Source organism: Larimichthys crocea, chromosome III, assembly GCF_000972845.2.
Source record: "Larimichthys crocea isolate SSNF chromosome III, L_crocea_2.0, whole genome shotgun sequence".
NCBI lineage: Eukaryota > Metazoa > Chordata > Actinopteri > Sciaenidae > Larimichthys > Larimichthys crocea.
In genome coordinates, this window is record NC_040013.1 from 25,610,067 (window position 1) to 25,622,696 (window position 12,630).

Sequence of the window (12,630 nt, forward strand, 5' to 3'; positions counted from 1 at the left end):
AGCTCTCGTGCCGGCTTTCAGGTGGTAATTTATTTAAAATGGTCCTGTATATGAAACCCTTTTTTAGCTCTGTCACGGTGTTAGCGCTGACAGCTACTAATTTAAGAAATGATTTTAAAGGTCTGGAGGAACAGAGGTGGCTTCAGTTAATAAATGAAGCAGAAGTTAAGAGGAAAAGAATATGCAAAAAGAACTGCACATTTATTATACTACTTTCACATGCCAAGTGTAGCACCCTCTGTACACAGTGCTGAACACAGGAGCCCCTCAAGGCTGCAAGCTCAGCCCTCTGCTCTTCACTCTGCTCACCCACGATTGTACTGCAGTGAACAGCTCAAATCACATCAAGTTCGCTGATGACACAACCGTGGTGGGGCTGATCAGTGGAAACAACAAGGTCCCGTACAGAGAGGAGGTGGAACAGCTCACTGACTGGTGCCCCACCAACAACCTGTCCCTCAATGTGGACAAAACAAAAGAGGTTATTGTTAACTTTAGAAGAGCCCAACATGTCCACACACCACTGAACATCAACGGCTCCCCTGTGGAGGTCTAGAGCTCCAAGTTCCTGGGCGACCACATCACAGAGGACCTTACATAGACCCTGAAGACCAGGCACACCGCTAAGAGAGCTCAACAGCGTCTCTACTTCCTGTGGAGGCTGTGAAGAGGGACCATCGAGAGCATCTTCAGAAGCACCATAACAGCATGGTTCAACAACTGCATCATCTCTGATTGCAAGGCCTTAAAAGCGCATCGCGAGGACAGCCGAAAAGATCATCGGGGTCTCTCTCCACTCTGTCACGAACATTTAGAACAAGCGCTGCCTGCGCAAGGCCAGGAGCATTGTAGATGATCCATCTCAGCCACCCCACAGACTGTCTTCCGTGCTGCCTTCTCGAAGAAGTTTCCGCAGCTTAAGGACTACCACTGCCAGGATGGGAAACAGTTTCTTCCCACAGGCAGTCAGACTGCTGAACAGCAAAATGTAAACGTGCACATGTATCAGTGCACATTGCACCTTGTTTACCTGCTGCTGCCTAATGGTTTTATTCAACATCTACCTCTCTACTGTACATACCTAAGATAGCCATACTGTATATATTCATATGTAGCCATGTACATACTCACAAAACACGGACACTTCATTCTAGTCTGTTTTTCTTGTCACGCTGTAGTGTCTAAACGTATTCTGCACTTTATGTAGCTCTTTTTGTTTTTTGTAATGTGTGTGCACTTTATTGTAGTCCTGGCTGCACTACATTCTATGTTATATGTATGTATGTATATATGTAGCACCACAGTCCTTGGCGAAACACTGTCTCGTTTCACTGTGTACTGTGTATATGGTTGAAATGACAATTAAAAAAAACTTGAATCCTTGAATCCTTGAATCCTTGAACACATTAGCAGTGTTTATTATGAAATGTCTCGTATTAACAGGTGCAACACACACTGATAATAAACAAATTTAACCACTCCAGTTTTTAAATGTATTTTTGAGATATAATAAAAGATAATAATAGATAGAATAATAGATTTGATCGTACAGCACAATTCAAAATTGCAGGTAGGAAATCAAATGTTTCAAGTGTGTGTTTGAGTGTGTGTGTCTGTCTGTGCGTGTATGTGTGTGTGTGTGTGTGTGAGACAGTGAAAGAGATTTCTGTGTCGCCATAGTGACGTTCACTAATCTTACCCCTGGCTTCCTGCCCAGCATGCCTCACTCCCACTCAGCCGCCCTCCCTCTGTTTCTCTCTATCCCTCCACTTCTCTGAGTCTCTGTTTATTTGAACGTCTCTCTTACTCTTTGTCTCTTTTCATGTCTTGTGCTCTTTGTCTCTTTTAATTCAGCCCCACAGATAATTGGTCTGAAAGTTGTTGCCAAAGCAGAAATGTAGTAACGCCATTGAAAACAACAAAAAAATAGACATTTTTCACAGCGGACATACTGACTTGTCATTGCAGGGAAAGCACGAGAGTAACAAATGACAAGGCTGTGTTCCATTTAGTGTTCCAGTAAAGCGTGAGGCAGTGAGGCGTCACCCACGATAAGCTTTTATTTATTCATGACACCTGTGTCTGACTAGTTTAATCTGTCGGAGGCACTCAGACCTGAACTTACCCAGGTCATAAATATATAGTTTCACAAGACATCTTTCTTAAAACAGCTGGGAAATGTAGTTTTTAGCAAACAACACTCACACTGGAGTAAGTAGTGTATTCACTGGGGAATATTTCCAGCTGTGTAATGCACACATTTGGTTACAAGTGAGTATCTATGGCTCAAAGTGTGTGTGTGTGTGTTCATGATAATAAAGGAGCAGGTCACCCAGTGCAACTCTGTAGCTCACTGATGTGTGTCTTGGAGGTTTTGCATGATAATGAAGCTCTGTAACACAGAGGAATAACACTACACACATACACACCAAAACACGCGTTACTCGATAGGTGGATCAAGTCATTTATGGTTTGTGTTTTCAAGGGATTTTACAACAACAATGATAATGTGTGTAACTTTGGTTTGTATGTATAGTGAATGAAACACACACACACACACACACACACACAAGCACGCATGCACGCACGCACACACACACACACACAGCTAAGACATCCAAAAAAGGCAGCCACAGAGACTGATAATCCGTCATTAGCACCAGCTGTCTGTCTTCAGGTCTGTCCATCAGGTCCTTCTTAAACATATCATTAACTACGGGCAGAGCTCTAAAAAGCTCAGCTGCTAAATGGTCACTTGAAAGTGAATGCATGTTCCGTTTTTTTCGGACTCACTTTCACATCCTTTCTCTCTGTTTTGGAACAAAAACACTCAAACATTCCATCTGCTGGATCTTCTAGACACACTGTTGACACTGATACTGACTGTATTTGTTTAAAATAACAGGTTTATCCCTTCCTCTGCTGAAGATAAGTGCATTCTGTTCCCTCGCTGCTGGCAAATATCTCTACGATTATTCTTCAAATAAAGAAGGTCCATCAATGATCCATCAATAGAAATCTTGAACTTAGGAAACAAATGCTTATAGTTCTACAAAGAGATTTGAAAAGAAGTACTGAGGCTCAGTTTGTTGCTGTGACCATCATATATCTAGATTAGGAATCGCACTGAAATGCGCACAAACAAATACCTGAGGAGCTGAGACTGTAGAAGCCAGAGGATGGGACAGGAAGAGAAGAACAGATAGACTGCAGCCTGCAGGAAAGGAAAAAAAGAGGAGGAGAGAAAGGGAGGTGAGGAGGAAGTGAAAGGAAAATGAGAGGAATAGGAAGAAGGATGCGAGGGGAGAGGAGAGAAGGGGTTACCGGTATTCCTGCAGCCATGGCAGACAGTAGTTTTTGTCTCCATCTGTCCTTCCCTGTCACTGTCCCATCCTCCTGCTTCTCTGGCTGCAAGACAGAGGGACAGATTATACACACACACACACACACACACACACACACACACATGCACACACAAACACAAACACACACTCAAACTCGATGATGCCACAGTGTTGTCACATGTTAATTTCACATATAGACTATAGGCTGAACCCAGTCAGTCCCCCTGTTTACCTTCAGAGAGAAGAACACAAGTGAGTTATTCTGTGTTTGGAAACATTTGACTGCAAAAATGTCTTCCTCAACTTCAACTTCATCTTCAGGTAGTTCAAATGAAAACAACAAGGACACACCAGCGACACCATACGAAGTTCAGAAGCATTATGTACTGTAAAGCAGCACCACACGCTATCAGGTTTTAGACTGAGGCATCTTTTGGAAAAGTCGGCAAATGTGTCAACAGGCAACCAAGTGGCAGTGAAGATCCACAAAGACAATGGAAATGTCTCAAAAGTCATTCGAAAGGAGATAAAAAGGTTACACGCAATCAGGACTCTAGATCCGGACAAAAACAACATTGTCAATTTCATAGAAGATTTTAGGTTCAACAACCTCTCCTGTCTGGCTTTTGAAATGCTGGACAGGAGCCTTTGGGATCTGATGGAAGAGAGAAGGTGGATTCCTTTAAATCTTATTAAATTTGCCCTGTAACCCATCAGCTCATGGTAGCATTTTGATGCTTTAAAGAGTATTGGTATCCTCCAAATGGGATTTAAAGCCCCACAATATAATGCTGGTCAACCATAAGGATCAGCCATTTAAATAAAACTCATTGACTTTGGTCTGGCCCGATGGGTGAGCGAAGTGCGCATCGGAACAATGATGCAGCCTTCTTCATTTCGGGCTCCAGAGGTGTCCTTAGGCCTCCCTTTGACTGAAGCAGTTGACATGTGGACAGTGGGATGCATTATGGCATTCTTGTAGTTTGGTAGGGAGCTTTTCCCTAGAGAATGTTCATATACCGGTAATTTGATTAGATCTATAGTGCACCTGCTGGGTCAGCCTGCAGACCACTTTTTGAGTGCAGGAGGACCTGTGCATATTTCAGCCTGAATGACGACCCCTACAGTCCAGGGTGTGGGCTGAAGTCACTAGATGAGTTCTAGCAGGTGACAGGTATCCAGACCCAATTTATGTTCACGTTTTTCAACTTTTTTGAGAATATGGAGGATGCAGTACGAACATACCCAGCCAAAAAAACGATATTGAGTATGATGATAGGATGGCATTCCTAAGCCTCCTGAGTCAGCCCTTGATCTGGATCCTGTAATGGGAGTCACTCCTAGGGACTCTTTAAATAACCCTTTGCTTTCCATGTTTCACCTGGAAAATAAGATGAACACCAGCTCATATCCAGATGAGGCACTTCAGTGCATGACTTTTCCGCCCTTGAATCATCTAGACTCAGAACCAGAGTCAGATGATTCTCACAGCAATACTAACATGGACTCAAGTGAGAAGATGAATTACAGCTATGAAAAGTCAGACCCTCAAGCTACAGAGGCTGACTCAAACATACGGCCATCTTCTGCCAATCTCCACTACATACGCCACATACACAAACAAAACAATACAAAAATTGTGTCATTCACTACTCTTCTTTAAAGCTGTACAGTCTCATTACATACATATAACAGTCCATCCGCCTAAGTAGCTGCCAGTGATTTCACTATTATCGTAGACAATAAGCAGTTGTTGCTGCTGACACAGTGGATCAGTGGAACTTCCTGGAGAGAATCAGAATCAGTATCACAGATCTGGATACACAGTCAGATCCATCCTGCACAACTAAATTCATATGGAGCTATAAACACAGGGGACACAAGAGACTCAAGAGAACTGTGGATCGCTCGCTGATCCAGCAGAACCAGGCGACCCACGAAACAAGGCAGACACACACACCACATTCATAAAAAAACATATGCACAATCACAATTATGCCAATTTCTCTGCACTGTACTGACCGTCCTTTGTCTTTATCTCATTTATTATGAATATAGTTGTTTAATTTATGTATTATATCTCTAGATTTCTCATTTTATGCAGCAGCCTATTTAAACTAATAGAGTTAAATGTAAAAAAGTGCCTGGACATGTGTCTAGACATGACATATGTAGACCAAACTTCATTCTGATCTTTATAGGAATTACTTCATTTCTGCCATAATTTGTATCTTAGTACTGCAAAACATCTGATGTAAGTAAGACCTAATACCTGGCGAGTCATTTACATTCCACCTCCGTAATCACATAGAGGAACATAGATGAACCACCCAAGGCAAAGCCAATCAGAACAGAGATTTCTCACTGGTATAATTGTATATAATCAACCGTTTCTATTTCTTGTGGGTGAACTGTGAGGTGCTTCTTCTTTTTCTTGACACACCACCAGCAGCCGGTATGTTTTGACACCCCCTCCAACAAAAGGTCCCTCAGGTTTCTTACTTCCACCCCCAGGTCAGGTGTGAAGGCATGGCCGTGGTCCTGTATCATGTGCATTAGCTCCTGCTTCACTCAGGCTGTGGCAGGAAGCCATCTGTTGCCACAGCAAGCGTATTTGGGCCAACAGGACTCATGTGTTTGACCCAATTTACAGACGGAATCTAGATCGTTCCCAATCATTAGATTAACACACAAGTGGCTGCTTTGGAAACCAAACTATCAGGATCCGTGTGAATCATCAGGAACCAAATGTGAAGCCGCATGGAAGAGTTTCATGATCACTGTTTGTTTTCCCCACTTGTTGCACGTGCAGCACAGAGCAGCATTTACAAGTGGAACTCTCTGTTTGATTACTGACTGTAATTAGGAGACATGATGAGAAAACATAGTGTGTATTTTTGAAAATTCATATTATTCAAATGTTTTCTGTATACGACAGTACAATACCTTTCCATTAGTAGTGTTGACGGTCAGGTCCAGCTAAGAGAACAGATTTTATGTTGTTCATATTTCATTATGGCTTTTTCATTACATTAGGCTCGATGGGAAATGTGGTCGTAAGCACTTATGTTAATGACAAAGCTTTCTTATCTCCCCTACCTCGTTCTTTTTCTTATTTTTCTTATTTTTCAGCTTCCTCTGTCTCTTCTGAAGGAGGATGGTCTCATATTTTGGCCTGGGATGCTCCTGAGGGGAAAACAGGAAGTCCGGTCATATATTCATGTTGGATGACTCTGCAGAAGTTGATTTGTTTAATGCTAGTGTGTACATGTATTCTGTGTATACCTCGTCCTCTTCGATGCCTGTCAGATCCCAACTGAAGCTCAAACTGATCTGACGCCGCTTCCAGTGCTCCAGGAACAGCACCACTACACAAACACGCAAATGAACAGATAATAATAATAATTTCAACCTGATGCATTTTGTAAGGTTTATGGTTTGGTAGTAATCAGCAGGTTGATTTCTCACTGAAATAGAATCTCAGCACGAGAACATGTGAAGTATTGAATCACATCCTCTAATGACTGCGATACATTCAGAGACTCACTAATTACTCACTTACAAATCCACAGTTACTACAATCATTGGCTTTTTGTAACCTACAAATCTCATAGTTTTTTGACAAAACATCTGAACTCAAGGTCCTCTTGAACTGCTTTGAAAAGCTTGAATAGTGAGTAAGTGGGCATATCTGGGTTAGATTTTGACATCTTTTAAATCAGACTGCTGTCTGCAAGGCCAGAAATGTTCTGTGTAATATGTAAGATTTGTGGCTTTATTTTCAGAATAAGGCAGACACAGAATATAATATTCACTACTATGTTTTCATGCACGTATAATCACCTTAAAATAAGAATCCCTTTGTTTTTGTTACTTGAAAATTATCTTTTCATATCTACAGTGGGAGCGGGTCCTCTTTCACGAAGGCCATCATGTTGAAACACCACGTTTCTACAGTGTAAACAGGGTTCTTAAAGTGTTGTTGCTCCTTTACACTAGAAAAGGTGAGGGTGTTGTGAGGAGATTGCAATGCAGCGATTAGTCCACTAGATCCAACTAAATTCTAAGTTCACTGAAAAATATCCACATTTTGTAAAAGGAGGAAGAATGTTTATGTTGTTATGTAGGATGATTAATTTTTGGCTGCCCAAATTCAAAAGCTCTTGGAAGGAATAGAGAAAAAATGCTTTGCATCAGAGTATTTAAAAAACAGTGTGTTTGTGCTGCAAATCCAATTTTTATGCTCATCAGAGTTCTCTTATTCAGTCATTACTGTTTTGTTTTCCTTTAAAGTGTAATCCAAGCCTGTTGCTCACGAGGAAACATGCACTTCAGGGGAAGCAGGCCCTAAAATATTAATGAGAAAACTTCACAGACAGGCCACCGCACGCAAAAACATAACCTCACCCCACAGAGACATGAAGATGGCGAAGAAGACGGTGGCGGGGTTGTCGAAGAGGTGCGAGGCCCTGGCCGTGCCGCAGGCGGTGCTGAGGTGCCAGAAGTCACAGGCTCCGTCACACAGGGGACACATGGTAAAATTGAGACTCTCGTCACACATCTCCTGACTGAGGGGTAGAAAAACCAACGCTTAGGTCACAGAACACCTGGATGTGACCACATCTATGCAATGACCTAAAAAAGCATAAAAATCAACTGAGGTTCTGCATTGCCGTCTATGGATGTAAAAAAAAAAAAAAAAAAAAAAAAGCCCACAGATCCTTGTTTGTGTTACAATTGTTAGGAAATGAATGGAACTTTTAACTCGTAACCACGATACAAGCCTCTCTGCTGCTTTGACCGTGTTCATAGTCAGTGTAGGCTGAATTATCAACCTTTTGCTTCATGACACACTCACACACATACACACACTGCCAGCCGTACCTTCTGTGCTCCTCCCACACACCCCTGACTAAAGCCAGATACAGCAGGTATTTGGGCAATCCCTCTCTAGTATGTGTGTGCCTGAGGCCATGTGTGTATACATGTAAATGGTGTTAGGAGGAAATCCTCCTAATCTTTGTATTTTAGCCGACATCCCGTTGTCTTTATCACTTAGACTCTTTAGAGTTAAAATGAAGAGAAATGTCACACTGAGTCGTTGTTTCCGCAGCTTCATTCACCTGAAATGTTGGATTTGGTTCCACAAATGAAGCTGCAGTGCATTTTCTTAGTACCTGGGTATATTGGTGTCCACTGTTGCCACCCCGTAGCCAAACACAATGATTCCCACAATGGAGGCTGGTATCAGGAGCTGAGTGTAAACACCGAGCCATGCGAAGTACAGACCGATCTTCTCGCCAAAGTACTTCCTGTTGGGTCAGAGGTCAGGGATCAGGAGGTGGAAGTGACAGACATGATGACAGAGCAGACTATGTCAAAAATAAAACACCAAAATAGAATAAGAGGCGTGTTAATGTTTTTATTTGGGGAGTTCATTCATTACACCGAGCCTTCACGATGCTCAGATTTGTGTAGAAACGCCGCCTCCTGTGCTAGAACGGGCCTAAAACTTCAAAACATGGACTTGAAAGGTCATGAAAGCATGAAAACATAGTTACAAATCCTAAAAGATCACTGTGTGGGATTTAGTTGTATCAAACAGTGTAGGTGCGGATCACAACCATCTCCACACCTGCAGCGTTTGTAGATTACATATTTGCAGCTTTTAAAGGTCCAGTGTCTAAGATTTTGGCAGCTCTTTTTACAGAATATGGCAGAAATGGAATATAATATGTTTTTTTAAAACATGAAAATGAGAACTGTCATGTTTTTGTTAGCTTAGAATGAACCTACAGACTTATCTCCACAGTGCTGTGTCAGCACTGAAGAAGGTCTGAGGTTTGGCTGCACCCATTATCATTCTAGGGGGAAAAACTCTGCCCTGTTTGTATTTCTTTAAACCAATCACAGTCGTCTTGGGCGGAGCTAAGACAAAGGGCAATGGTGCCCTCGCTGAATAATGTCAGGGGGATGCAAGCCATGGTGTTAAAATGGCTAAATCCCCCCAAAAAAGGTTCATGTTAGTTATGTTAGCGTCCAGGTTAGGGTTACTCGACAGTGTCATTGTGCTGGTTGAAGAAATCAGAGTTACTGACATGATTTCCGCACACTGTGCGCTGTGGTCACGTTACCTGACGAGATCAATGGGCTGGTACTTGTAAAAGGCCGAGTATCTGGCCCACTCCTCGTGCAGAACCTGACAATAGACAGGAAAGAGAGACAGAGTCAGTGTGGGCGGATGTTGTCATGTCGTACGTTTACCAGTTGTGGAAAAGTTGAAAATCAGCAAACAATCCTCAGAGGCAGAGCTCAGATCTGGAGGCAGAAATCCTCTGATTGGTTGAGGTAAACCTCAGTGGATGAAGCCAAAGAACTGCAGTTTGAGTAACATCTCGAAGCCAAGAGGAAAAAAAAGGTAAGGTAGGAGGAAGATAATATTGTGAAGCTTTGTGATGCTGAAAGAATATAATCTGACCACGATAAATTATTTGTCCAAACCATGAATATAATGATCATGACTGAATTGAAAAGATGCTATTTCTATTTTCCGGCTGTATTTTGAGCAGAGTTCAGTGTTTGCTGTTGTTTTTCTGACTTTGCTAACCTTCACTCCAAACACAGTTTTTGTTTTGCTCCTTCTTGACAGTCAGTGAATGTTGTTTTTCTGCCCCGAGTGCAGCTCTGCCTCTCGGAAATGTTTATTGAACTTAAACTCCAATCTGTGACAGTGTGAGACAGATGGGAAGGAGGAACAATCTCGGAAAAAAGAGAAAAGAGACAAAAAGATAGACACACATGAAACCATTGTTCAGGGAAGAAAAGTGGAGGTTGCCTTGCTTTTAAGCTGGTGGAAGTTTGAAGGTCCAGACTTTTAGATGACAGACATTTTCATCTTATGGTACACTAAATGGCCCCAGAACTGTTAACACATAAGCAAGGTCACCTTCTGAAGTAGAGCAGTGGTGGGTTTTTTTTTTCGACAGACAAACTGGGAGGAAGGAAAGCAGAGGAAGAGAGAGAGAGAGGAGGGGTACCTGTCTGTCGCTCCTCTCCTCAAGGTGTCTGATCACCTTGTAGTCACCCTGTGGAGCAAGGAGAGATGGCGAAGAGCATGAGCACGCACAGAACTCCCTCATTAACACATTTAACACACATATAATATAATCAAACACAAACTAACTGTCTTAGTACATTCACTATTTGTTATTTTCATGCAGATTTTACCAAAACATTTTGGTAAATTTGGGTTTGGGATTTTTAACTTGATTTCAACCTGCAGAGAATGAAGCTTCAGGCAGGGAATGCATCCCAAACATGTAACTCACTTACATTCCTTGTCTTTTTTTAAGTATATCTTATCATATCATGCTAATGCAGTTGAGAATTTGTTCTTTTGAGAATACTTGTGTCAGCTGCTGAAAATTAGAATTTGATCTTTCTTTCTTATATTTCTGGCCACACAGCTACAAAAACAAATGTACCCGCTGGCACCTGTATCACAAAAATATCATCTATCCTTGATGAAGCTGTGATTCCTGTTTCCATTCTCTGCAAATTGAATGCTGTAGTGAAATAAATTGCAGCCAGTGGGTGTCTAGTGGGAATTCCAAACCTCACACTTACATCATGAAGAGGGAAGGCAGAGTCATACACGCCTTTAGCTATCAATGTGCTGATGCCTGGAAGAGCGGGAGAGAGGGAGGGAGACATAAGACAACCCAGAGGGAGTATTGGAACGTCACTCTGAGGTGTTTTTCCGCTCCTGCGCTGTCATCCAAATCATCACTCAACGCTTAATGTACCTTTCATGCAAATCATGTACTGCATCCCCTGTTATTTTCTTGTACCATGAGACTATTTGTCCTCCACAGAACAGTTTGGACTGAAGATTGAGTTTTAAATCAGAAATCCAAGCAGCTGGTGAACTAATAGTTGAGTCACTGGCATTAAAGAGTGAGCTTACACCAAATGGCTCCAAGATGGGGCGTGAAATCAAGTGGTTAGCCATTGTAAAAGAGCGCCTCCTGTTATTTATCTTATATCTAGTGCCGCACACCGGTCTGTCGTTTTCATCTTTTACTCATCCCACCAGTTCCTCGTCTGAAAACTGAAGATATATTTCTTGTATTCATACTGAAATTCAGCTGCCTTGTGTCGGCCTTTGCACACTGTCTGACATCATGCCTCACCCTGCAGCCTGCACCGCTTCAATCTGGTTTTTCAGTGTCAGGCAGACTGGGATTTACGTAGGTACCACTTTTAGTCTTTAGGACAGTTTCATGTGGGATATGATGGCCTGACCTGTGGATGTCAGGGCAGACAGCAACACATCCGCTGACCTGGTGCATACGCTTGGCTCTTTAATTTAATCAATTAATTCTCTGTGCCCTGGGGGACTGGGAACTTTGCTGTGATTAGCTGTGCTATTAATAAATCAATGACCAACACTCACACACACACACACGCATGCACAAATGCAAGAATACAAGTGCATAGAAACAACCACATCTCCCAGAGGCCCCTTGCTTCAATCTCAGCCTGACCCAGGAAGTTATGACCCACTTGTAGAGGAGATGGTGGAGGGCAGCAGAGACACAGGGAGTGGGATATATGTGTGTGTGTGTGTGTGTGTGTGTGTGTGTGTGTGTGTGCATGTGTGTGACAAAAATTCATGCACCAATAATAAAGAGGAAAGGGAAAATAGAGGTTAAAGAGATGCAACTCTATTTTCTCTCTCCCTTCTTCCCCTGCAGCTCCATCAGTACCCGCTGGCTGACACCTTCTGCTGTGATGGGGGAGCCAATTGGACATATGGTGCCGCACTGGTGTCAGCCCATTTCTATACGGGAACGATGCGTGTCATGAATGCAAAGGCAGCTGCCATTAAAATCCACAGACATGTAAACACTAAGACGCATGCAGAGTTTAATGGATGTCTTAATGTATTTGTCTCTTACAAACAGTGGTTACGTGAGTCTGTGTTTTTGTCGTCTTACATCTTCGAAGCCTTTGGCAGCTGCTGTTGCCATCTCAATAGACAAGTGTTGTGCATACAGCAGTGACATCTACTTGAAAAGCGTGGCTACAATTGTCCCAGTGGAGATGACTGCAATTAAAGTAAGTGTTAACGAGCAAAGACGCTCTGTAGAAAAAGCCTGGGCGTCGCCGCGAAGCACAAACAAATACTAGTTAAAAAGATGTCGAATCATTGCACTCCTTTGTGTCACCTGCACTTCGCTTCACTTTCCCCCCGCCCTCCCCTTTTGAACTCCCAGCAGGCATA

The 12,630-nt window shown here is 42.5% G+C and overlaps 1 protein-coding gene across 3 annotated transcripts in view; it reads right to left on the reverse strand.

Moving 5' to 3' along the window:
- ano2b (anoctamin 2b) overlaps nucleotides 1-12,630 on the reverse strand; it is a 66,562-nt gene that overhangs the window by 35,853 nt on the left and 18,079 nt on the right. The window contains exons 7-15 of one of the 3 annotated variants that reach the window (XM_027273256.1): nucleotides 10,971-11,026; nucleotides 10,382-10,429; nucleotides 9,479-9,543; nucleotides 8,522-8,656; nucleotides 7,752-7,912; nucleotides 6,630-6,712; nucleotides 6,444-6,530; nucleotides 6,291-6,323; nucleotides 3,325-3,408 (exon numbers count right to left, since the gene is read on the reverse strand). In XM_027273256.1, coding sequence (XP_027129057.1) covers nucleotides 3,325-3,408; nucleotides 6,291-6,323; nucleotides 6,444-6,530; nucleotides 6,630-6,712; nucleotides 7,752-7,912; nucleotides 8,522-8,656; nucleotides 9,479-9,543; nucleotides 10,382-10,429; nucleotides 10,971-11,026 — 752 coding nt within the window. The remainder of the gene's footprint in view (nucleotides 1-3,324; nucleotides 3,409-6,290; nucleotides 6,324-6,443; nucleotides 6,531-6,629; nucleotides 6,713-7,751; nucleotides 7,913-8,521; nucleotides 8,657-9,478; nucleotides 9,544-10,381; nucleotides 10,430-10,970; nucleotides 11,027-12,630) is intronic. The other 2 variants (XM_019265588.2, XM_019265589.2) reach the window with 2 other exon arrangements.